The 26,308-nt window shown below is 37.5% G+C and overlaps 1 protein-coding gene across 6 annotated transcripts in view; it reads right to left on the reverse strand.

The window, feature by feature from the left end:
• The window catches only part of kcnab2a (potassium voltage-gated channel subfamily A regulatory beta subunit 2a), a 95,925-nt gene that overhangs the window by 14,854 nt on the left and 54,763 nt on the right, over window positions 1-26,308 (reverse strand). For 5 of the 6 annotated variants that reach the window (XM_032548366.1, XM_032548362.1, XM_032548365.1 and 2 more), the window contains 3 exons: window positions 4,658-4,701; window positions 3,437-3,474; window positions 3,097-3,176 (listed from right to left, as the gene is read on the reverse strand). In XM_032548366.1, coding sequence (XP_032404257.1) covers window positions 3,097-3,176; window positions 3,437-3,474; window positions 4,658-4,701 — 162 coding nt within the window. Of the gene's footprint in view, window positions 1-3,096; window positions 3,177-3,436; window positions 3,475-4,657; window positions 4,702-22,741; window positions 23,635-26,308 lie in introns of those variants that run through there. The other variant, XM_032548361.1, reaches the window with a different exon arrangement.

Here is a 26,308-nt window from a genome sequence, read left to right on the forward strand (position 1 = left end):
AAGAAGCCATAAAAGAGAATGCTGCTCTGAACATTTCTTTCAGGCTTTTAAATACTCAGACTGTGTGTGTGTTTACTGATAACTGCAGCAATAATGTTTAGTTGCACATGTTTATCTTTTTTTTTTTTCTGAAAAAGAGTGGCCTTTGCATTGGTACAGAAAAGCTAGTCAGTTATGGCAATAAACAAATAAATACAAGAACTCATCCAGCTTTATCATAAACAAATACATTCCAAATTGTGGTTTTGGAGTGATAAAATGTAAAAAAAATATATATCGGCACTGCAGATATCCATGTGATGTGATTTTTGTTTTCTAAAGCTACAATAAGCAGCCTAATATCAAGCTAGTCTGCACATGCTACAGTACAGTAGCAACATTAAAGCAGCTGACTCTGCAGCCAACTCACCCTCCGGCTTCACATGAAAGCCTTTTCCACACTCATGTGCAAAGTGTGTTCAACTCTTTTGCGCGCGTGTGCGTCATGTAAGCTCCTCGGTGCTGTCAGGATTAACACCTGTGCAACAAATACTGAGCTGCTGTCACACAAATGCTCTCACATGCCAGATTTGTCTCTGTGTTTAACTGTAGGTTGTTTTACAGATCAAAGACAGAGGAGGGACTGCAGCTGTGTCAAAGATCAACTTTGTGCTCGTTTTCCTGGTTCTGACATAAAACAACACAGAGAGGTGACGTGCATCAGACACGAGCTGCAAAGGACTTGGGGAGAAAAAAGGATTGATGTTTCAGTGGTTGTCCTTATTTCTAATCCTAAATATTCTGCTGATGCATCTTTCAAAAACAGAGCAGATAGCAACAAATATTCTCAGGGGATTAAAAACGGACATGCTGCAGTTAATCAGATATGCTGTTTGCCAAGGATAATCCCTTAGATTATTTCAAAGCCTCCAAATCACTACAAAGCCAGATTAATCCATAATGGAATTCAAAACATATCAGACCTGAGGCAGAGAGAGGCAAGAGGGGTTAAAACATCATCACCGTTCATCTTCTAAACAAATAATTATTTTATTTCATACAAAAAATAGAGACCCATTAATGGGTTATGGAGGCTAAACAACTGTATTTAACACAAAAATCTTTGAAAATATTTTAAAGTTGGTAAGAAAAGCAGTTAGTGGCACTAACTGCTAACTCAATACTCAAGGAGAGGGTGAACTAAATAATTAAGATGCAATAAAACATAAAAAAACAAACATAATGTGACAGAAATAGAGCAGTTATGTTTTATTAAATATGTTTGGAGTCTTTTTGCTTGTTAGAATTTTAAATCTCTCCACTGATGGTTTTTAACTATGTGATTTACACGAGCTGCACTTTTTGGGAATTTCTGCCACCTGAGTGAAAAAAAACTGAAGATAACAGAAGAGACATGAGTTGATTTGAGCATCCAGCCTTGAATGTATGAAGACTTGCCATCAAGGGTGTGCTGAGATCCTATTGGCTGGAGCTTTAGATGATAACATACATCTGGCCAGATTACTTCACATAAACTTGTACTTGTCCTTTGTCACCAACACAATGATTGGCTTGGCTGTTCTCCTAAACAAGGTTAGAAAATCAAAATCATGGTACGTCTGGAAAAGCTGCAGAGATGAACAGCTCAGGTGGGATAATATTTTGACAGGACAGTTATTGCACCAATCTGGCCTTGCTATGAGAGAGTGGCAAAAATCACTGTCAAAAGAAAGTCACACCAGGTTGTTTTTGCCTCAAGCCATGTAGGGGACAGCAGACATGTGGTAGGAAGTGCAGGAGGAATGAGCAAAAATATACTAACCGCCGCCTTGCAGCTGTGATTGCAGCAAATGGCTGGCTGCACTAAATATCGACTCAGAACTGAATACAGTTGTACACACAGATCTGCATTTACTCATTTTGAAAATATCCTTCCACTTCACAATTACACACTGCTTTTTAACACAGAAAATTCTGGAAAAATAGATTGAAGTTTGTGATTCACCTAAATTTTCAAGTATGAATAAATACTTTTTACATAAAATTCAATGCAATTCTATAGTAAAACCCAAGCTTTTTCAAGCCTTAAATTGATCTATTTCCAGCTTTGAAAATAATTCAGCATAGAGACCTTGATGTAAGCAATTTAACTAGGATTTTAAATCCAAAATTAGGTTAAAGTATTTATATATTCAAGGCTTTATCATGATTTTATTTCTGGATAAGTGCAAATATGGATAATTTATGAATAATGAAAGTGCAGCCAGTGGTTCTTATCGTCTGAGGTGCCACTTCTGGTTCGTGGTATTTCCCTGTTTTTTCCCTTTTGGCAGTGAAAATAAAACCTGCACATTAATAAACAGGTCACATTATTCTTTTAAGAAAGACCAAGAACTCCAAAAAAGATTGAGATTTTGTAAAATTCCTGGGTTTCATTGCAGACAAAAATGTATTAAGGTTTGAAGGTCAGATAACTAGAGGCTAATGGAGCTATATCTATTGTCTGTTCTGTTCTTGCAAAGTGCAGTTCCAATTTTCTTTCTTGATTGCCATAAAAAAGAACATTTTGTCCTTCAAAAGACTTTTCTGAAATAAAAGATCTTACTAGTTTCTTCAAAGCCCGACTGAGGTGAAAGCAGAGTATTTTTTTAAATCCTAAAAGTTTAAGAACTACTTATCTGGAATGATTACAGTTTGCAAAATTGCACCTGTTCTCGTTTTTCTTTCCCCGATTCATTTTTATGATAAAATATTGTGCACATTTGTTTAACTAAAAAGCCTGGCAGGAACATCTAATCATAACTGATTACTTGAGAAGCAAGCCCAGGTGTATTTTAGGTGTGAACCGGTCGCTTTGACCTGTAATCAGAGCATGTTTTTAGCAGGAGGCATGAACAGAATATTTATGAACTGCAGAGAGGGAGACAGATTGTGTTCATGTAATGATAAAGACTGTTTTTTATTACTGCTGCACAAATTAAGTGTATTATTTCTTGATGACTCACACCTGACATGAACAGTGAGCCAGTAGAGTATCTGTACTTTGAGGAATCACAATCTATCAGCAACTAGAAGCTTGGCAATGTCTGCCGTCACAGCGATACAGGATATACTCACTTCCCAGCAGCGTAGACCTCCGCTGTGTCAAACAGATTGATGCCATTTTCATAGGCCAGAGTCATCAGCTGTTCTGCCATCTGTTGATAAAACAAGGGGTAAAAAACAGACAGGGGGGCAGGATGAGCTGATGTGAAGCATTACAGCTTCTTAATTATTCATCTGCCTTCCCAAGACTAAAGATGGCTACAGTGCCAATTAATAAGGTGAATTATTTGGCTGTCGGCAGCAGATTTACAGTAAGAAGGAGGTAAAACTGGGTTTGCTGAGCATTCTGGGAAAGGAAACTTCACTGTGAATGTTTTTAATCTCAAGCTTTAACGGATCCATCTGCTCTCACCTCATCTGTTATCTGTCCACCGAATGTCACCCATGTTCCTGCAGAGGGTGACAAGGAGGCAGAGCCACGTCATTAACACACACTAATAAATAGGTAAGAAGAGACAGCATATATTCTAAACATATGAACATATTCTACAGGAAACAAGTTCAAACCCCAAAAAGTTAAACTTTCTGAAGTAGCAAGAAAACCGATAATACTTTTTAAAGTAGTTCCAATAGTTCAGGTTTTATTATATACATTCATTATGACAAACATGATAAACATTTATTTATTTAGTATTTTTAATACAGAAATGTTTTGGTATAACCAAGTAAAGGTTTAACCCTAAAACTAACCCTGCTGACTTAACAGTTGACCAGAAGACAGTCACTAGCCCCTCACATCTGAAAGTGAAAGCCACAAAAGTTCAAATCTGCTGGTTCACACAGTGAGGTAGCCAAGGATATTACAAGAAAATTCAGTGGAAGGAAAATCTCTGTTCAAAAAAGTGCATTAGCACTTAGGAAAAAAATGCAACCTAGAGATTAGAAGAGTATGTTGCAGCTGGAGTCGGTGCTTCCTGCTATGTACTACTGTTGCAATGCTCATAAATAGTTAATGCTCATAGGAAACTGTCACGATTCTTGTGTTGAGCCATTCGTGAACAACACAAAATGTCAAAGGAATTACATTTCTTCTTTTAGCAACCTGGGCTCCATTAACGCCTCTGTAACGCCACAGGCTTTGTGCCTCAATGTTACAATGTGTCAATGCTGTAATTCATAGAACTGAGAATGAGTGTGTTTTGAAGATGGATGCTAATATTTCTCTTGAAATCTTTGTTTTTTATATTGGTTTTATGCAATATGTGAATTTTCAGAGAAGCCCACCTTTGGATTTATTTTGTATTTTTTAGCTGTGAGAGACAATCACACCAAATATAGATCTTTTTTATGTAAGTCTCTGCATACCGATTCTACATAATATGTGCATTGAGTTACTGATATGAATAAACTTTTTGAGAAATTTTTTTGTCATTACAATGCTATGTCCTAAAATAGCACATAATGTAAAATGTCAGCCTAAAAATTTTAAAAGTTTGAGCAAATTTTTCACTTTCTGAAGTAGCAGTGGTGCCTTCTTTTATAAAGGTAATGTAAAAAATAAAGCAGAAAGGTCATTTGCTTTGCACACAAATTCATCATGTGTGCTGCTTTTCAGATTGTGTCATGATCTCACCTAATCCAAGGCAGGAAACCCGCAGGCCAGACTTTCCAAGGTTTCTGTCAAAACAGAGGAATAAATTCACATTAATGTTGAGCTGAGGGTGGCAGTGATTTGTGAAGGTTTTGTGCTCCAAAGGCAGCTTCAAGGAGCAATGTAAATCTTTTTTTGTTTGTTTTTTTGTTCACAGTGACTGGGTAGCACATATTGTAGGTAAGCAAGTATGGCAAGAAAATAAATTTTCCTATATGCTTCTGGAGTCATTGGTTTTTATTACAGTTGGGGCTTGCAGTCGCAGAAGTTGGAAAAAACCCAGAACGCTGTATGGATTTGGAGTGAGCGTGCATCTTCTGCAGCTCTGAGGAAAATGGATGAGGAAAAAGGCAATGTGCAAATCAACACTGACAATATGTGTGTGTGTGTGCGGGGTGTGAAATGTCAAGGAAAATCAGAGGGGAGGGGGGAATGGCTCTTAAGCAAGCCCACCAAGACATCCAGAGAAATTTCTCTCAGCCTCCCTGTGACTAAAATCCCCTTCAGCAATGAGCAACTTTGACTGCTCAAAACAACTTGCTTCTGAAAGCCGCTGTATCTGAGCCAATCAAAGCCCAGACCAACCCTTCTGGTGACATTCACAGCTTGGATTCTTGCGAGCCTTTAAAGATTCCTCTGATGTCTTTTGCTCCCTGTTAACATGCAGGATGTTAAGAGTTATGAGAGTTATGAGCAGAAGCAAACTCTCTTTTAAACTGATTTAGAAAGGACTCAAACTCTATATCCACATCGGATATATAAAAAAGATCCCAAATGTGCTGAGAATAAAATATGAAGTTTGTTACTCTTGCTTAACAGTGAATAAATAAATAAATAAATGTGCCATGAGGGATGATGTAACGTGCAGGAGTGGAAGTTGGTATGTGGGATGATAACTAAAATAATCTGTTTAAGGCTGGCTGTACTGTATATTGCAGAGTAGAGAGGGAAACAGAAGTGTGAGCATGTGAATCAGTACAGATGTTTGAGTTTGAGGATGCTGAACCGTCACTCTGGTTTAATTTAAAAATCTCAACAGGGTCATAACAAGAGGCTTGAGTTCAGGCTGCAAATAAACCAAAACTAGGAAAGAAAATGTTAAAGGTTCTACTTTTACTGTCACTTTCCAAAGGAACCATTGAAGTGACGATTGGACAAGTACAGAAAACATTAAAAGGAGAGGGACGAAAGTTTTAAGATATCTTTTATCTATGGCAAATCTCCCTCAGTAGTTTGGTAAACACCTACCCTCTCATATTTTAAAAGTTTCTTTGAACAATAAACCAGTGTTGTTACATTCATGGTCTGGTAACAGTGTGCTAAACGGAAACCTCCCCAACATGTGCATGTCATGGTGCGGCAACATCCCTTGTTTTGCATGACATGACGACACTTTCTGCAGTTAGACTGCCTCCCCATCTCCAACATGGTAGGTCTATAACTGGTTAAACCAGGTCCAGAATCAAAACATTTTGTGAATATAAAAGTGTTGAACTTACAAAGTGCTTACTGTAGTGGAAAGCAGCTATTTCTTCACTCAGAGCACAAGAAATACATGTCCGTGAATAAATGTATGTATTGGTTACAGTATTTTAAGATTGTAAATATTAGCATTTAAATGTTGATTGTGATAATAGGGTTTTATTACTGATAAATGCACCTTTATCAGTAATACATGTCATTTTATAAATTTTACTGTAGCATTAACTACACATGCATGTTTACTTGAAAACATCCATATTTTGCACCTTCTCTGCTACTGTTTGCAACACTATACAAGAACATTCAGGGAGGGCCTATGTATATTTTGTACTAATCCTAAATTATGAAACTAAGAGTCACTATTCCTATTAATAAAATGTATTCATATTCTTGAGCATTAATTGCACGTTCACCATAAATATCATGGTACATAAAAGTTTAAAAAAGCTTCAAAATAAAAATCTTTCAATGAGAGGCCAAAGGAAAATGTGGCTGTGGCAGCAGAGCTACTCCTGAACTTCTTGAAGGCTTCTATACTTCTTGTCTCTAATTTGAATGTTTGTAAATATTTTAGTCACAAAAATAATGGCATGGAAGTTAATGCATAGCATCACAAGTATTAAGGTAGTATGAGTAAAGTAATTTACAGATGGTGAGCTGGGGGTAGCATGTCTGCTGAGCAGCTGGCAGGAGGAGGATGGATTCCTCAGCAGAAAGCTAGACCTATTAACTCATGTCTTATACTTGGGTCACTGAATGCAGAGTAGAACAAGAAAAATGAATAATATTCTGCACAATAAGCACATTTTCTAAAATAATACTTACAAGGTATATTCTATATTTTTTGTTGAATCTAAGCATCAAATCAAAATACATAAATGACACTTTTAACAGTTATAAACGCAACGATAAATGTGTTGGATTATTTCATGATAAGAACGAATATTAAAATACAAACTATCAGTTTTATAATTTGTGTATATTTGTGATATATTTTTAAAGTTTTGAGAATCCGATTCTGGCACATTCACTTGGGAAACATCAATAACCAGCTTTATGCAGCAGTTTTTACTTTTAATTTTTAATTTTTAAACTCAGATGAAAGTTTGCACAAGTCAGATTTGTTTTGCTGTTCAATAATTTCCAGTTGAATTCAATACTACTCCAATGAAACGTCATGGAACCCTTCACATAAACACATTTGCATGAAAAGAAATGCAGATGAATTGAAATCAGGAGATCAGCAATCAGAATAAACCAGAATTGGACATTGCTTATCTCTCGGAACTAATCAGTGGCAGCTGATTCACAAGCAGGGTGACTGGATGCAGTGCACAAAGTTTTCTAAAAAAAAACAACTCATGTTCCAAAGAAGCATTTACAGACTTCCCAGACAATCTAATAAAGACACTGGAATACGCAGTTCTGCCCTTGCCATTACTCCCATTTAAGGATGCCCTTTCATAGGCGCATTGTTCTCTTGGATATTTGATTAGAACGGCCTTGGTTACTGCTTTGTACTGCTGCAGTGGCCCTTTGCTACGGTGGGGTCAGGTTCCAGGTGAGGCTCAGCAGAGAGGAGCCCTTACAGTAAAGTCGTCCCTCTGACATCCTTCTCAATAAGAAGGGAGTAACGACTGTACACTAGTACAAAAGTTAAGTGCTTCCAAATTTTTGCATCTTACATCACATTTTTATCGTTTTTGGTTGTTGTTTTTTTAATCACTCTTCATTAAGGCAATATTGGCTTGTAAATGGTTACTTAATAATTTAGTAAACATAAGGTTGTTTATTTGAAAAAGAATTGTAGAAAACAGGAAACTTACTAAGAGGTGTTTGAAATGAGCAGATCTGAAATTAAAACTTGACATCTCAAGAACTATGACACCGAAATTATCAACAGAGAGGGACCAGACTGGAGGTGCAGATTTTAAGCAAAATTGCACATAACCAAGGAGGTTAGTCCACGTCTTAGCATTGGTAATGATTTTCAGACAGTTTGGGGTTTAACCTGCCGATAAAGTTTTCAATCAATCTTTTCATTTTCTCTGCTCATCCACACTGCACCCAATCTACTTATCTGACCAGTCTAGTCTACTCAGGTTTGACTGCCGCACACAGCGTACACACATAGATGAACAGCTGGATCACAGCCAATCAGAAGGAATTGATTGACTTTGATTGATTGGCTAGAGAAAGTAAAAGGTAGGCCCCCCCTTACTTTCTCTAGGTGGTTTGGACAACGATATGGAGCTAATTTGTATCTGTTGTTGAACCACAGTTAAGATGGACACACACAATGACAAAAAAATGAATTCACAACTATGCATAAACCCTATTAATGACAACTTGATCAATCAGTTATCTGCCAAATCAAAATGTAATAACTCCAATAGATGAGTTAATCTGGTCTATTGTTCCACAGAAAAACAAATCAGCTCAAAAATAGCTGACAATTTAATTAATACTACCAACCTGGAAGTTTATCAAGTAATAAAAATAACATATTTTTTCTTGGCGTATTATCAGTCCTTTAAATATTCTACACAGAGGAGAAGCATTGCAGATCTTAGATTAATATCACTCTTGTTATTCAGACACCTTGACTGCACAGATGAGACATGCGATGGCTCAAGTGGCCAAAGACAGTCGAAGGATTTCGTCGAAAGGAAAATGTGATGAGGCCATTTTCATTAGATCTTGGATCTATTTCACTGCCGGGATAAATGCATTCAGTTACTAAGAGATTAATTGGTCTGTGACTTTATAAGGACAATATTCCTAAGTGAATTATTGAATACTTTTCAGCTCTCGTTACTTTAGTATAATCTCAGCCCACTACTGCACTTAAGAGCAATCATTTGTATGGAGCGATGACTGCATATTTATATCAAGCATAGATCTGCAACTTTACAAATTAAAGTGTGCTCTAGTGAGACCTAAAGGCCAAAAGTCGCTGGAGTTTTACAGAGGCTGTGTAGATGTCAGGATGAAAAACGAGCAAACTGTTAACGAAGCTGGAACACGTGGAGGGATATGTTCACCAATAACCAACTGAAGTATGAATAAAACCTCATCTGTGGCCCTAACCTACAAAGGTAACCCTCTTTTTTTTTTCTCCGAAGAGTTTTTGCGGCGCTAGTGGCTCGTATTTTTTCGGACAGTAGGCAGACAGGAAGGAGGGTAAGGAAGACATGCGGCAAAGGTCGTCGGGACCGGGAGTCGAACCCGCGACGTCCGCGTCGAGGACTAAGGCCTCCAAACGTGGGGCGTGCTAACCCCCTGCGCCACCACAGCACGCCCCCAGGTAACCCTCTTTTTAAATGAGTTTTCTTCAATTCAAATTAATGCAAAAGATAGAAGAAAAGACAACTAAAACATTTTGGTGATATCAGAAAATTGTCTTCTCACAAGGATAATTACAATTAGACACAATAGCTGTGAATACATTAAAATGTTAAAATGTCATGGTTGTTTGCTTCTGTTTTTAAATGAAAAGCAATCTTCAGCTTTCCACCTTGAGGTTTTAATCGTATCTCTCTGTTGGGTGACCTTCTTTTGTAGCTGTGGACAAAAAGACTTTGTTCTCCGTCAGATCAAAGCCCAATATGGATTTGTAAGTGTCAGATTTGACTGGAGGAGAATGAATAAGGAGATTCTTTCCATAGTTGAATTGAGAAGAATAATTTTACATTTTTGGAAATATGCTAATCCTCCTTTGAATGGAGACTTAGATTGATACCTCTCTGTGTCGGTGCGCCGTACAGGAAACTGTTGAAAAACAAAGAAAAAAGATTTGCAACCCATTAAATAACTAACTGTAAGACATTTGACTTTATGCTTCGAAAGAGAAGAAAATACAAGTTTTATTCTTCAGTGTGAAACTTGGACAGTTTCAGGTTTTTAAACGGGTGTTAGGGAAAGTATTTACTGCATGAGTAGTCAGTGTGTTATCAGCAGCAGGCAGTGGTCAGAGCGCTGCCAGTTCGGAAAATGAGGAAGAAATTCAAGTTGGGGAAGAAAGCACCACGAACGGCAGCAACAGGATAACTTATGCATCACACAACCTCCACAGTTACAGAAAGGTTAGACCAATTCAGAGCTTTTAGCACATTGTCAGAAAAGGGCTCAGTTTGTCACCACTTTGTTCTCTGAAGAATGTGTTGCTACGTGTCACTGGTTGCATGCTGGGTTTGCAGCGCATCTCGCCACTGATCAGTTGTAGTAGAAATTTCACACTATCTATTCCCCAAATAATAAAAGTTAGCAAAAGACTTCAGAAAAAAAAAAAATCAGCCCACTGATCGATCGTTCTGTGTAGTTTTTTTTTAATCCATTTATTTTTCAAAGTGTCCGTAGATTACATTTGTTGTCAGTTTGTGCTATTGAAATAAAGCTGATATGATGAGATGTCAAATGTGATTTAATTTGGTGGAAATAAACAGCTTCATATAATGCCACAAAGAGACTGGCATTAAAGCACTTTATTACAGCTGTCAGTGACTGTTTGAATTATGCTTTTTTTTTTGTTTTGACTGAAAACCTTTTACTGTATGTTGCAAAACAGGAATCCCCAAGTGTGACAAATTTGCTGTTTTGATAAACAATACTATTGATAGTTGTTTTTATAAATACAGAATTATTTATGGCAATAAATCTGCGTTTACTGCCATAAATATAAATTACTGGTAACAGTTTTTACAGATTGCAGGTCTGCTACAGGTCCTGAATCTAGTCCCTTTTTGTTATGTCTCTGTTACTTGTGAACTATTTTTTTGTGTGTTTGAGTTCTAATTAATAAAATTCAAAGCAGTCTGAAAATAAAAAAAAATAAAAATACAAAGTCTAAATATAAAAATTTCAGAGATTTGCATAGAACATTTTAACTGTATACGTCAAATGCACCTCTAGCATGTCAGAAAATTTAATATTGCTCCTCTAAGTCAAACCTAGTATTATAAACCCAACACCTGATTAGTGATTCATGTTGGCTGCGTTATTGATAGCACTTTGATGAGGGAACCTCTGGATGAATGTTTGTTTGTGATTTACTCAGACATTAATACAGACCGTTCCTCTGAGCAGGGCTGTAATTGCTCAGATAAATGTTGAGGTATGATTAGAACTTACTTCACTTATAATTACCACATAAAATGGCACCATGTGCAAATAACCAAGGCACTTACAGGCAAGAAGAAAAAAGAAAGTAAAAGTTTTTCTCTCAGTAATGTCCATTATACTGCCACTGTCTACACGTTTACTCTGGAAGCTGTTCTGTCATTGTGTGTTTGGCATTAAAGCTAAATTTAACAAATGTTGGTTAATTAGTAATTTAATTTAATATACAATGGAAAAGACAGCACTGGTTTTAGGTCTCTCAAAATGTATACAACAAAAAAAGGCACAACAATAAAGAAAGCTTTACTGATTGCACATGCTTCCTGATTTAACTTTTTATCTTAATCTTTTCTGACAGAATATTGAATATATTATAAACAAGCAAGCTGAGAAGGATTCCCTGATTCAAGAAGCTGGAAGGGAAGCCTCTTCAAAACAAATAGAAATAATTAAATTAAATCAATGAAGAGATTTTGATACATCTTATAAAAAAACAAACCATTGGAGATGATTTTCCAGTGAAGAAAAAGTTGCTGGACACTGCGAGTTCAGATCAAACTCCTGCCATCTGTCTAATTAAGAAAATGCTTTGGTTAAATATTTGTAACACACATGATTGAGCAAGATGTCGTGTCTTACTGAAGCTCCTCTGCTTTGGAGTAGTCTCATCTCAATTTGTTCTCATTTTTCCCCCTTCAATCACTGCTTTGCACATTATGTAGAACAAAGTCAAAGTTCAATGAGGCTCCGGCTTATCCAGACTAAAACTTGTTCATTTGAAGTCAGTCTGATGATTTAGGTTTCCCCCTAAACAGGTCGAAGTACTAATCTGTGACCAGTCAATACATGCCAGATGAAGTTAATCTGTCATAATGTAAACAGACAGATGGCAAAAGAAGCAACTTTAACCTAAAACATCCTGATGATATAGTTACAGAACAGGTGGATATAAATGGATTGACTTGAAGGTAATGAAATGATGGGTTTGAGATGTTCATAGATGCTTAGCGCTGAAAACATTTGCACTTACAACTTATATTTTCTTTAATTTCATTGTTTCATTTTGTTTATCTTGAGAGGTTCTTAGATTCACATTTCAGCTCTTTAAATCACTTTAAGCACTTTTTTCAGTAAGTTACCCGTCTTTCCAATTCTGCTTCAAATAAAGAACTTTATGTTGACCAGATTGTAAATAAATCATTTACAAGTCAATATTGCCTTCATGGAGAGTGATTTACAAATAAAGTTAAACTGTAAACCTGCAACGTTAAATGCTGATGCCTGATAAAAATGTAGGTTCTCCTAACCTTTGTGTTGATGCACTTCATAAAAACAGTTGATTGAAGCAGTGTCACCAGAGCAAAAGGGTATTCTGCAGCCCTGTTGCCTCCATGTCATGCTTCATTGATGCAGTAATTCATGCAAAAGGATCAGAAACCCAATAAATGTGAAGTACATGAACATACAGTTCAGTGGATCAAAACGTCTGTGTTTAAATCCCTTATTATTTGTTCTGATGCAAGGCTTTTATTTAGAAAGAAACTGATTATAGAGTATTTATCGACTGTATGCCAGAATGATCAAAACGAAACAAGCTCTTTTAATATACCCCCTGTGTGTATTGAATTATAGTAAATGAGTTTCATTTCCTTTCATTTGAATTCTTGAAATAAATCAACTGTGATTAAATTCTAATTTATTAAGAGGCACCTGTAATCTCACCAGATTTTCACCAAATCAAGAACTGGTGCTTTTTGACAGCAGAATTAATAGATGGAAGAAGCTATTTCTAGAGCTTTAATGAAACTAACATGCAGAGAAACAGAGAGAGAGGGGAGCAACACACACATGCAAACAGAGACTCTAATTAAACTTTATCAGTGAGGCGAAAAAAGAACAGCTGCCTTTTTCTCCTCCTTCAACATAAACACAAGTATCTCCCTCACATGCTTAAAGAAACAGAGGAAACATTTCATCTTGCTCCTCCCAAAACAAACAAAATCTCACCGTGCTCTGTGCAACACAAGCCTACGTTGGCTAGATTGTTCATCAGTTTCTCCCAACACCCCCAGAGAAAAGATGGCTGAGGCGTCCACATTACAGATGGTACCTAAAAAATGTTTGTGACCTCAAGTCTCTGCTTTGAGTCTACAAACTAACCTCTCATAATCTGTAAATGCTGTTCTGTTTGACTTCCAGGGTCTGCTTGTGATTTATATCTTATTTTGGGGGGGGGTCAGTGGAAAGCTGGCTCCCTGATGATGAGAGCCCTCAGAATGCAGGAGAAATGTCCCAGCATGCACCCACACTCATGACGCCCCAAAGCTCACACGCCCACAGCTTCTGTCAGCAGAGCCTGAGCGATGAGCAATTATGCATTTGTGTAACAATAATAAAAAAGGCAATATTCTTAAAAAAAATTCCAAACAAAACACAAATGTGATCCAAACTGAGCTCCATCACCTCGTCTTCAGCTCTGCTATGGCAACCAGTAACATTAAAGATGCACAGCACTAATTAATAACTAAATGTGTAAAGTCCTTGTTTGTAAATCTTGTCATTTTTCCTTCTTGTTATTTCTGCCATCTGTTTTCTCAGGCGACTTCAAGGTGGACTGAGCAACAATAACCACTGAGAAATGATTTTTTTTTTTTTTTTTTGCTTTGCTTTTAAAAAATTATAAAGGCCAACTCTAAGCAGCCCAGCGGTAAGATTTAAATGCCATCCGCTTACACAAGCCCTCCAGAGGCCATCCACTGTTACTGGGGCTCAATGTCAACTCTGAAAGTAAAAGTGGACATCATGAGATGAAGAATCTTAAGGCGACTTATTAGTAGATTTACACCAGAACAGGTGGTGAGTCAGCTATGACTTAGTCGGGCCTCCAGTAAGCAAGCGACTGCAACAGAGCAAAAGTGTTTTATAGCTGATGATGTCTTTGCTGAAGAAATGAAAATGCTTGGGTAACAAGACTTTATTTTGCAGGATGCATTGACAAGTATTAGGGATCAGGCATTGACCACTTTGCACCTTAGTCACTTAATACCACTGCAGTTTTGGTCGTTTTGTAACAGACTTTGGAACCTGAAGGTTTCATTTTGCACCTATCAAATGTCGATTTGAAAATGTTAGAAGGGCGTTGTGTTCATAACTTTGAACACCATAGCTTTAAAATTATTTTTCTATATTCTGCTGAGAAATTGTGGATTTTAAGACCTCTCTAAATAATTCATATCTATGTCATTTAGGGCTAAATAAAGTGTATTAATCTCTTATTGCATTAGAGTCAACAGGCAAAATGGGAATCAGAACTAATAATCTTTTACTTGTTTCAAAATGATCATAATGTTGCTAAGAGCAACAATGGGTGCTAACGTGACCTGCTTCATTGGACCACTGCTGAGTTGCTGTCTCCGTTTCTCACTTATTCAGTGATATGATTGAGTCACAATATTTTCATTCATGTGGGTAAAACACACTATGTGTGAATATTATTGATGACACAGTGAGATAACTACTGTGGTTTTGAAATAGCTAATTAGCCATGTTCTATTAGCATCACATTGATCTCTGTCTGTGTTTTCCTTCCAGTTTGGTTCATTGAGTTAGTATTTCTGCAGGTCGATATATCCTGAATTGCATGTTCAATTTACAGATAAACTGATGGGGGAACTATAAATGATCAAAAAGAGAAGGAAACTTTAAGTGAATCCTCAAAGGGTTGTGATACCGTTTGCTTGGCTGAACTTGACCTGTCAGGTCATTTTCCATAACAGTGGAGACCCACTTCAACGTGGTTGGGGTCGCCATAGCAAGGTTGTTGCAAGAAAGGCAACATGACATGCATTGTACGCAACAAACCACTGTCTACCTTGATCTATATTTCAATGTTGCTATTTTCCTTAAAATGTAATGATTGTTACTGGTTTTCTCAATTATTGGCTGTATGGTACTTTTTTGTGACTTTGTATTTTTTATTATTATTATTATGTAAAACACTCTGAACTGCCTTGATGATGAAATGTGCTATACAAATGAACTTGACTTGACTTAAAGATGGAAAAGAAGCTGAGTACAGAGAGTTGATGGAACGCTTTGTCTCTTGGTGAGGGGATCAATCATGTCAAAGTGAAAGAAAGTGAACAAAACAAAAAAGAGGACTGTAGATTTTAAAAGACACAGGGTTAGGTCAAACACTATTTTCATCATGAAAAAAGAAGTGGAGGTGGTTGAGGTATATAAATATCTCTGTGTTTGCTTGGACAACAGTGAAGGGACAGAACAGACTTTAATTCTTGAGGAAACTTTGGTCCTTTTGTCTTTCAAGCAAGTTTATGCAGATCTTCCACAATATTTTTGTGAAGATTGCAATCCCTTCTATCATCATCTGTTGGGTTACCCGCTTCAGAGGCAGGGACTTTAAAATACTGAAAAATCTGATGAAGAAGGCTGGTTCTGTTATAGGGATAACTGTGGAACCTCTGGAGATGATGAAAAATTCTTCATAAAATCAAGAAAATTATGGATAACCATGAGAATCCTCTTCAAAAAACTGTTATACAACAGCAGAGTGTTTTTCAGTCAGAGGTTTCTTCAGAAATCTTCTACAGCAGATCCTTCCTGCCCACAACCATCACCATCTACAACAACTCTGAAAAGAACCTTGAATAATATGAGTTACAACAACATTTAATTTTCCTTTGAAATTGATAAAGTATTTTTTAATTGAATTTAATTGTTGCTTCTTGTTTGTCTTTTGGGAGGTGAAGGCCTTGGTCGGCCATGTTGTATTTGCTGGTCATGTAACAGTGATGCAAAGCAGGATTGAGGATGTTTAACTAAGCAGGAAAAGAATGTCAGAGGTGTGGCCATTTTCCTAACAGAGTCAAAAAGGTGAAATCAGATAAAACATTGGTAAATAACAGGTATTGGCCATAACAGCAATACTAATATTAACCCTTTAACTGCCCACTCGACCATATGATTTAGCACATTTTGAGTCTCTATATCTCAATATGAGGAGTGCCTAACTTAGCTTAACCTGATTGAGCCATCTCTGCCGCTTGGTTGAGGTACGATATGCTAAAGAAATCCACTGGAGGGCACTGTTTCTTTAAATAGTATTCTTCTTCTTCCCCTCTCCAACCAGGAAGTCAGAAACACAAAAATCTGTCACAAATATCGACTGGTTGTGGTAAAACTTTGAAAGGTAGAAATAGGTTTCTGGCATATAATAGTGTTATAGACCTTACTAAACAGAATTATGTTACTTGATACCACCTAAAAAGCTAAATTAAAGGTCTAATAATTTTTTTAAAATATGCTTGACCAAACGGTTGATTTGTCACTTTATGGTAAATGTTGCAAATTAAGCTAATGTAGTTAACATTTAATTTTTTTGCTATAAAATCAAAAGTAATTTTCATCTATTGGTGTAAATATGAAACAATGTGTTATTACAGTGTTATACACTAAGAATAATTATAACATCATTATCTTACAAAATAATTTTTGTGACTTTCTGAGTTGATATTAGCAAATATGGTAAAATTTTAGAATAAATGTGGGGAAATCATAATTTTCACAACTACTAACTAATTTTAACTTTTCAACCACCACTAGAGGGACACTAAATCCTTCTATGGTGCAAAGCCACGCACTCTTCTCGCCCTTGTACCAGAAAATCCTTAAGAATCTGATTGTGATCTAAGTGATGATGACCAAGTAGACGATCCTGATTATCAGCCCACACAAGCAGATGATACTGGAGACAGCTCTTCTGAATCCCTGGATGAAGAGGAGGCTCCCTGAAAAAGCAGATCTTCTACACAGCCACCTCGTAAAAGGAGCAGGAAAGGGAAACACACACTAAAAACTGTTCCCTTGGAGCAGCCAAATGACAACGCCAACCCAAGTTACACCCCAGGCCCCAACAAAAGCACAAGAAGAATCTGGAAGCAGGAAGACATTGATGAGTTCCAGGTTCTTAATTCAAGATTTGAACCCCTTGAAGCTGTGCCCTCACCCTTCCAGTATTTCAAAATGCTCTTCACTGATGAGATGATTGAATATATCGCACATCACACCAATTTGTACTCTACTCAAGAGTTGGGGGATCCAATCAAGACTAGTCCTGAAAAGATAGAGCATTTCCTAGTGATCCTTCTTTTTATGGGTGTTTTCAATTTCCCATCACTGGAGGACTACTGGCACCGTGAATCACGCTTCGACCTGATCACTGACATCATGCCAAGGAGGAGATTCCAGCTGTTACGGCGATACATTCATTTATGAGGGAGATGTAGTCTGTGTCCAAAAGGAGTGTCCAGGTGGAAATGTGAGAAATGTAATGTCTTCCTGTGTTTGAATGCAAACCAGGCATGCTTTAAGTTATATCACCAGAGGTAAAGTGCATCTAATGCACAAAAAGAATGCTGTTTTGCAAACACATAGATAAGGTTGGAAATGTGATGTTTTAATATGTTTGGTAATGTTTTTTCTGTGTTTGCCATGTTTTTTCAAAGTTTAAATGAAAACAAGTAACACTAGTTCAATCAATCAGCCAGATACGTGACACTTGTGTCCCAAAATACATGCTGTTGCACCAAAACAGAAAAGGTGTGCTGAGATATAAAAGCAACAAATGTTTCTATTGTTCTGCAGTATTTTCTTTTCCTTTTTCAATGTAAAAATGAATGTTTTGCACTATTACCTATAATCAGAAGTGGATTGAATGTGAGAATTTTGTGCTGTTGCACTTTAATACAGATACAGTCAAGATGGGAAGATTAAAAATGCAATATTCCCTTGTTCGACGCAATATTTTCCTTGGTTGAAATTAAAACCAGTGTTTTGTGGCATTTTGACAGAAATAAACTGTATCCAATGCCCCAGACATTTTTTGTTGGTTATTTCTTTATAAATTAGCATTTTATTTTAATTTATCTACTGTACTTGGTATTTTTATTACGTCATATACTTAAACCATCAAGTGACATCTCAACTGTTTGGTAGAGATCAATATTTTAAAAACCACAGGGTCTGTTGGAAAAAAAAATTTTGATTGTGTATATGAGTCACCCTAGGGTAAAAGAAATGCAAAGAAAAAAATTTTCACAGGTTTTTTTCTTGGTGTGGTTGTTAAAGGGTTAAATATGAATTTCAGTGCAGATTCTGATATTGGGGCATCCATAACATTTATCGATCAATGATGTGAGATTTGCAACTTACATGTCGAGACATCCCAAATCTTTCTTGCACAAATGTTTCAGAATAAAGTGAAATATGAATAACAGCAGAACAGACGGTAAGTGATACCTGACCTCTAACATAAGCAGAATGAACACTTCCAGCATACGGCATCTTACTGAATATACCCTGGAGTCTTGTTTCCGTTCCCATTTGTTAACCACAGCAGTTTGAGGTGAATCCTTCAAACTTTTTTTCTGCACAAAGCACAAAAATGGCAGCCCAGCTGGAATTCAATACATGCTCTGGCTCTTGTAACTCAGCAGGACTTTGGAGATTTGCTGCATCTTAGCAAATAAAACTCCCCCCATCAGCAGGGTTTGGCTGACTGAACGAAGAGCTAATACCAGAATGAACTGCCTCACCTGCATTGCTCTCTCCCAATCTCGCAGACATCCCCTGACAAAGACTGCTTTACATAATCACAAGCCATTTAGTGTGCATCATTAATTCAGTCCAGAAAGAAGACATTTATTCATTCCTTGGAAGAGGATGACGATTCACAGTCAAGCTTGGTGATTTTACCCAGTCGTATCACTCAGATGCAGAGTTCCATTTAAAAACGGCTGGCAGGCCAATAAAGCTGCCGCAATTCCTCCGTGCCGTGAAAAGACTTTCACTTTGATGATTTTGGTGGCCTTGCTGAGTAAGGTCACTCCCAAACTAACCTGAAATCAAACTCAGAGATGCAGACGGGTCAAACTCAAGGCTGCCATTCAAGGAGAAGGCGAGGATTTTATGCAAATGAGTCTGATTTGAATTTCACAGCGATTGTGCAGAGGGGGATAATCAGGGAAAGTTTTTGGCGGGTGGATAATACAGCTTTACTGTATTCTTTTGGGGCCCGGTTTTAAAACCACAAACCTCTTCAGCTGTCTAAATAGAGAAATGAGAAATTCCTTCTCCTTTTAGCAAAGAGAGGCGGGGAAAATCATAAAGATGAAAAGAGAAATGGACGGCCATGTTAAAGGGCTTGCAAGCTTCAACTCCAAGAGGCGCGCTTGAGAGATTCACAGTGACACGAGCACAGATCACTTCATCCCAGCGTACTTCCTCTTGGGCATTGTGAATACACCAGCAATCTCCCCTTCCTTTTCCTTTTCGTTCCCGTTTCTTCCAAACAAAACCCCAGACATTATGCCCTCCCCTCTGTACAGGAACGTTTGGGGCTTCCCGCCGCATCACGACGCGCATTTCCTTTGGTTTACATCAGATACAAGTTTACAAGAACACATCCCGTCATGTACTTCGTAGCACACTGTGAAAGCACAAGAACACGCAAAGCCGCTGGCCCCTGAGCTGCAAATGATTTTTCTCATTCAATATCATTAGGCTCAATGATGACAGTGAGACAACACGAGGAGGTTGCCGCCAGCAAATTACATGCAGAAGACTGTGATGTGGCTGCAGACAGCAGCGCCGGAGATGGGTCATACGGTTCAACAAATCAACCCTCACATTATTTTCACTGTGCTTAATACTTGGAAAGGCACAACTTGACACCAAATAGTAAAAAAGTTTTCAATTCTACACAAAAGCCCCATCGAGATATTTCTGGTAAAAGAACCGATTCAGTTTGTTGGTTTCTAATTCAAAGAATTGTTGTACAGTTTGTCACACAAAACCAAGTATCAGTACAGCATATGTGACCCTGTGGGACCTTTTGGCAGTGCATACAAATTGCATGCTGACTAGAATCTGACAATTTTCAGCTTGATTTGCTCAAACCGTTGACCTGCTAGTCGGAAAAGTTTATATTTTTTCAGTCAGTGAAATCAGTGCTTCCAGGTTACTGTAATAACACTGGAGTGTAGATGCTGTTACTGAGTGAAGAAAACTCAAAGTTAGGTATTCTCAGTATCGATGATTAAATCGAAACTAGATAAAGCACAAAGACAAAGAAGATATAAAATATTTCTATAATATGTTGAGACATGTATGCAGTTTATTCAGGCAACTAAAGAAAGACTTTTAGCACATAAAAGAAAGATTCTGGTTCATCAATCAATAAAAAACATACTGACGAAAAGGGTTGGGTCATATTGCAAGTCATACAATTTTAATTCAAGAAATGCTTAGTTTGCAATATATATTAAATATACACCTGAATGCTTGAAGACTCAAGCACTCAGGTTTTCTCTGTCAGTGATATATTTAGTGTAGCTTGTTTATCGACAGACAACGTTTTTATTGGGGCTTTACCAAAACCGGGTAAAATCTTTCTCAAACAGATGCTGCAGAGTGCTGCTTCTTCAGTAAAACCATGCTGATGAGATGAAAATAACACATTTCCTTTTTTCCCCCAGAAGCTGGATAAACTGCTGACTATCTGGGTTCTGTGTTTGCAATGAACCCAAAGCAGAAACACATCAACACTGTTCGGTTGGGCATTTGTCACGGGTCATATTGTCATCGCGACACTCACCAATGTTTTCACATATTGCATGTTTTTCTAAACATGGGCAGCCCTGCTAAAGACAGTTTACAATCTCAATTTTACAATCTTCTAAATTCATGTTCTCATACAGCGTTGCCAGCTTATGCCTGCTCCTATATCCTTAGTTACTAATGTGGCTAATAAATTTTCTAAGAGTTGTTAGAGTAAAATTGGAATTGGTTAAAATCAGCCTAACCACATTACAATTTTACAATATCTGCAGATTAGAAATGAGCCACATAATTAATCTTTGCATCTAGTAATTTTTTAATCAAAAGACTAACAATAAATTATTAGCAATGAGAATTTTATGTTGATTGCACTTTATTAAAGCCTTCTGGTAATGTATTTCATTAGAATGAATGGAAGGAAACACAAAGAACAACAGATGATTACAAAACAAGAAAGAAATTAGAAGCAAAAAGTGCTGCAATGCTGACACACAGTATTACTGGCCAGCTTATTACAAACCACAGTGTACTTTAACACAGAGCCCTTGATCATTAGCTCTCTGCCACTGCTCAGTCTGACACTCACTACTCAGTGCTTTAAGTGTGCATTTGAAGAGATCTTCATTCTTATTCATCTCTTCCCCTTGCAGCATTCGCGTAATAGCCGAGCTCATTTAAATAATTCACCATCCAAATGTGAGGCATTTGCAAATTTGATATAAAATGCATGTGCGCAATAAATATTTGCCAAAATAGCTAAATTATTTAACTGTTAAATTGAATTGTCATTCTTCCTTTCCCATGATGCTTCCTGTTGACAAAAAGGGCTTAGTAACTGTCAGAACTAAAATAAAAACCTCATCAAAATGGAGGCTACAGAACTGCAAAAAATACTAGAATTGCCCCAATCTGGCTTTTTCTTATTGGCCAATAATGATTTTCTTTTCAGTCTTTCACTTGAACGGATTTGGTAATTCTGAATTAGGGCTTTTTTTTATTACTTCAAAGCATGTAATGTAAAAAAGAATAATTTGTGTTAAAGATTACTTGCTATTGGGGCAGAAACAAAAAATAAAGGAATCAAAAGCTTAAGCATCAACGCATAAGTCCCAAGACACAATCAAATTCTTATTAAGCTTGAAAGAAGTGGAGAAGCAAGCAGTACTTAGTGACATTTTTCAATAAATATAGATATTTATTTTTTCATCTTTTCTTGTGGGTTGATGCAGAAAAAGTTCTTAAGGGAGTTTTTAGTTTTGGATGCTTTAATGTATTGGAAGAATAAATCTTATCTGTGCTCCAAATGATTATTTTAATCAATTGGAGCACATCGCAAAAATACACATCGACTCCCTGAAGGGTGAGATGCATAAATATATAGCATTTATTGCATATATAAAAGCAAATCATTGGGGAATATCCCAGGAATGGTGTTTAATAAAATGGACGTAACATTTAGAATGAAGTCAATTCTAAATGTGAAAAATGTCGTCCTAAAAATCTGAGCATTTTCAATCATAAATATCGATTTATAGATATGAATACACCACAAAGTAGGCTTGGTTTTTGAGCACTTAAAAGTTGGTTATATACAACTAAGATTCAAATGTAATGTCTATGGCTGAATTTACAAAGTGCATCATTGTAAGGGACAAAAGAAAAAAATTAAGGTAAAATCTTTTCTGGGAATGTTACTATGTCATTTTCAGATAGACGTTATAATTTTGACAGTACAGCTTATCAAGATTAACAAGTGCGGCAAACTGAAAAATATAAGAGATCCAAAATATCTAAGAAATTTGGCTGTGGAATGTCTTCAGACATGCCTACCTATACTTCATGCCAGTCTTCACACTTTGCTCGCTGGAGGAGGGCACACTCTGAACTGAGAGTTGCCCAAGACTGCGAGCCACCATCGCCACCGCTCTGAACTTGCTGCGGGTTCCTGTGCTGGGGCTGTTGGCATTCTGACGGTTCAGCCGGTCCTCTGTGTTGCGGCTCACTCCCCCACGGTGATCTGTGCACACTAATGACACCTGCATCCTGGCTTCCTGGCTGAATTAAGGTCTTCTCTGATTAAATTCTCCTCTGAATAAAAACAGAAAAAACTCCCCCAAGGCAGAGAGTGTGAGGACCCTCCCAAAAACGTGTACTAATTGAGTCTGAAAGATGCTCCAAATCGAGGGGAACGCTGCGAGACCGTCAGTAATCCCTCCACGGTTTTTGCTCACACAGAGTGACGGATCACTGATCAGGTGGAAATCCTGTCCCAGAAAGTCCAAACCCCTGGACTACATTGTTGCTTTTTTCCTCTGAGCAGGGGTCAAGCAAAACTGCAATCACTGATTTAGAGACATGAAGTCCAACTAAATGGGAAAAACAAAAATTGTGTTCTTTTTGATTCATTCAATCGTCCTTCTGTTTAATGTGAAGATGAAGGAAAACTGTCGTAGTCCTGCAGTTTTCTCTAAAAGAAAAACAAACAAAAAAAAAACCCTCTTGTAGCCAAGCCTTAAGAGTGGCAACGACTAGATCCACACAAAGAGATGATGGAGAGAATAAAACACGCCACACAGTTCCAGCAGCAGGTTTTCATCTCCAAGTCCATCTTTACAGACGCGCTGACTGATGAAAATTCTTCTGACTACAGTTGTCAGTAAAAAAAAAAAAAAAAAGAAAGGGGAAGGATTCATTTCCCAGCTTTAACTGTTGCCTGGATTAAACTTACATCTGTGTGCCTTGTGCTCTGCACAAAACGGCACGGAGCGCGCAGGCGAGGGCTGGGAGGAGAGACGGGGGGTGCGGGGGGAGGGAATACGGTGGGAGGGCTACGAGGATGAATATTCAGAGAGCCACAGCAGCGTGAGAGCACGGTACTGAAGTCCTGCGTGTTTACAGCTCCTCTCACAGAAGAGGTAGTGCATTTCTGCACCCATCTTTGTCCATCTGTTGCCCTGCAGTGAGATCTCATTCAGTTTATTGTGTCTGGAGAAAAAGACGGAGACTGAGTGCTTCAGTGGTCGGGACTTTGCAGTCGCTCTTGGCCCCAGAGAAGGGGACTCTCACATGGGATTTGTCCAATGGCCCGTGAAACAAATATTATGCAACTTTTGTTTGTGACAAAATGAAGGCAGAGGGATGTGTCTGAGATTATGCTCTTCTCTTTACTGGGTCTAAAACAAATTTCATGCATTCATGTATTTCGTTTGATCGTAAATTAAGTAATTAGGGTGAAAAAAAATTAAGATCCAGAGGCTAACCTGTAGAATCAATTGTCATTGAAAATTCATTTTACGATAAGTAAGTCATCTTATATGAATAGCACAACAGATGAGTCTCACTAACAGTAATATAATACTGGAGCTTATCTAAACAGACCAGCTAGCCTGCCAAGGAGATAATTAAAAGCGATGCCATCAGGAGCAGACATGTACAGTTTAGTGAGCTCCATCAAAGGAATAGAGCAACGGGGAGGTTGCCACCTATTGTTGAAGCTACAACCTTTTGGTTTCCTGGACTTAAATAGAACCCTGAGGGGGGAAAGGAGGTTTAATTGAAGTGAAATAGGATTTCTGTCAGACGTAGTGTGGAAAAGCAGTCTGGCGGCTCGGAATAGCTCAAAAAATCCTTTTGCAAAGCTTACCATAGTTTCACTATGATTCATTATGGCGGGAATATGTAGATTTCTACAAAAGGTGAAATGTGCCACAAACATATAACATTAGCAATTATGTTGTTAAATAATTTGTCATCTAAGTAATAATTTAATAACAAAAGACACTTTTTATTACGTGAAAAACATAAACTGAGTCAAGCATTACAAACTGCTGCTCTATTGGAGGACGGTTACGCTAAACTGAAACTTAGAACAAACTTTAGCATCTATATGCAGAAAAGGAGTTGCAGCATTTCTCCTTACAGGCGATTTACAAGCACATATCTGTTTGTCGGGTGCGTTATTGATAAGAGTATGCCTCTGCCTCCACATAAACATTAAACTGACGACACATGCTCTAGCCATCGATTAAGCTGAGAAGTTTCTGCATTCCCTGGTTCTGTTATTGCGTGGGAGCCTGCTGCAGACAGGGAACGAGGGTGTGAGTTTGCAGGCGGCTACAGCAGAGATAAGATGTGTCGTTTAATTAATATGAGTGACAATTTTGTCGACTGATGTGCTTAAACAGAAATAGAACGTGTATTGGTTTGAACTCAGTTAAAGCGATGAAAGGAGAGGAATAAAAATATGTAAATAGTCTAGAAACAAACAGGTTGCAAACTCTACATGATGATCAAGTCAAGTTCAAGCTCCTTTACGAATCAATTTATTAATAGATGCATGAAGTCATGACATGTATAGATTTTCAGCCTATATAATGGAAATAAATTATGAATGAGCAAAAACTAGTTCAACATTTCTATGAACATAAATTAGTACCAGTTTAACCTGTGTGAATTGAACTTAGAAACAGTTTTGTTAAGGGTTAACTTGCACAACAATGACTTTGATACAGTTTTAGTAATTATCTCATGATTTTAGAACAGAGCTCGTCACCTTTGGGCCTTGTGCACAAATAAGAGCATGTTTGGAAATTAGCAGCAGAAAAAAGTAAAACACAGAAAGGATCGATAATCATCTTTGCAGGGTCACGTCTCTTACTTTTAGGCATGAGGAACCAATTTGGAGGCACTCGCTGAAACATCTGTGTCATTTCATTCAGGTCTGCTCAATACATTTACCACTGACGCCGTGGAAAACTGATCCTTCAATTTACACTTCTCTGCTCCGGAGCCCCCAAAGAGTCGTGACTTGGGATAAAAGCAGAGAAGTTGGCGGGGCCAGAGAGAAGAGCAAAGGCTGAAGAGACAGAGCGTAAACCCTATGAAGTCCACCATTCTTGTAACAAGCCTGACAAAAAGCACACTGTAAGATGTGGAAATATGTCAATGTCTAAACATCTAATAAAGGTAAGTACGTTTGAAAAATATGAGAGCCGTTTTAATGATACACATTAGGGTTGAATCATTTTCTTCCTCCATCTCATTTATAGTTGCAGAGACAATATGATTTTATTCGTCTCCGCTAGAAATTTAGCAGATTTATTGATGGGCACTCAAATCGATTCAAGCAAACATTATGAAACAGTCAAGTAATCCATCAGCTAAATGAAGAAACTTTTATAACACATGGCTCTCTTTGGTATTTTGTACAGTTGATTTGTTCCCGCAGCTGCACTGCAAATCAACATTTACCGGTCCAGAAAAAATGATTAATGAACTGCAGGACACCACATGCAACTAGGGTTCATAATTAATAAATACAAAAGAAGCTATTAACAGATTATGAAGCACATGCGAACAGAGTGCAGGAAAAAATGCTCATCCCAATGCACAAACTAT

This window comes from Xiphophorus hellerii, chromosome 20 (assembly GCF_003331165.1).
Source record: "Xiphophorus hellerii strain 12219 chromosome 20, Xiphophorus_hellerii-4.1, whole genome shotgun sequence".
Lineage (NCBI taxonomy): Eukaryota > Metazoa > Chordata > Actinopteri > Cyprinodontiformes > Poeciliidae > Xiphophorus > Xiphophorus hellerii.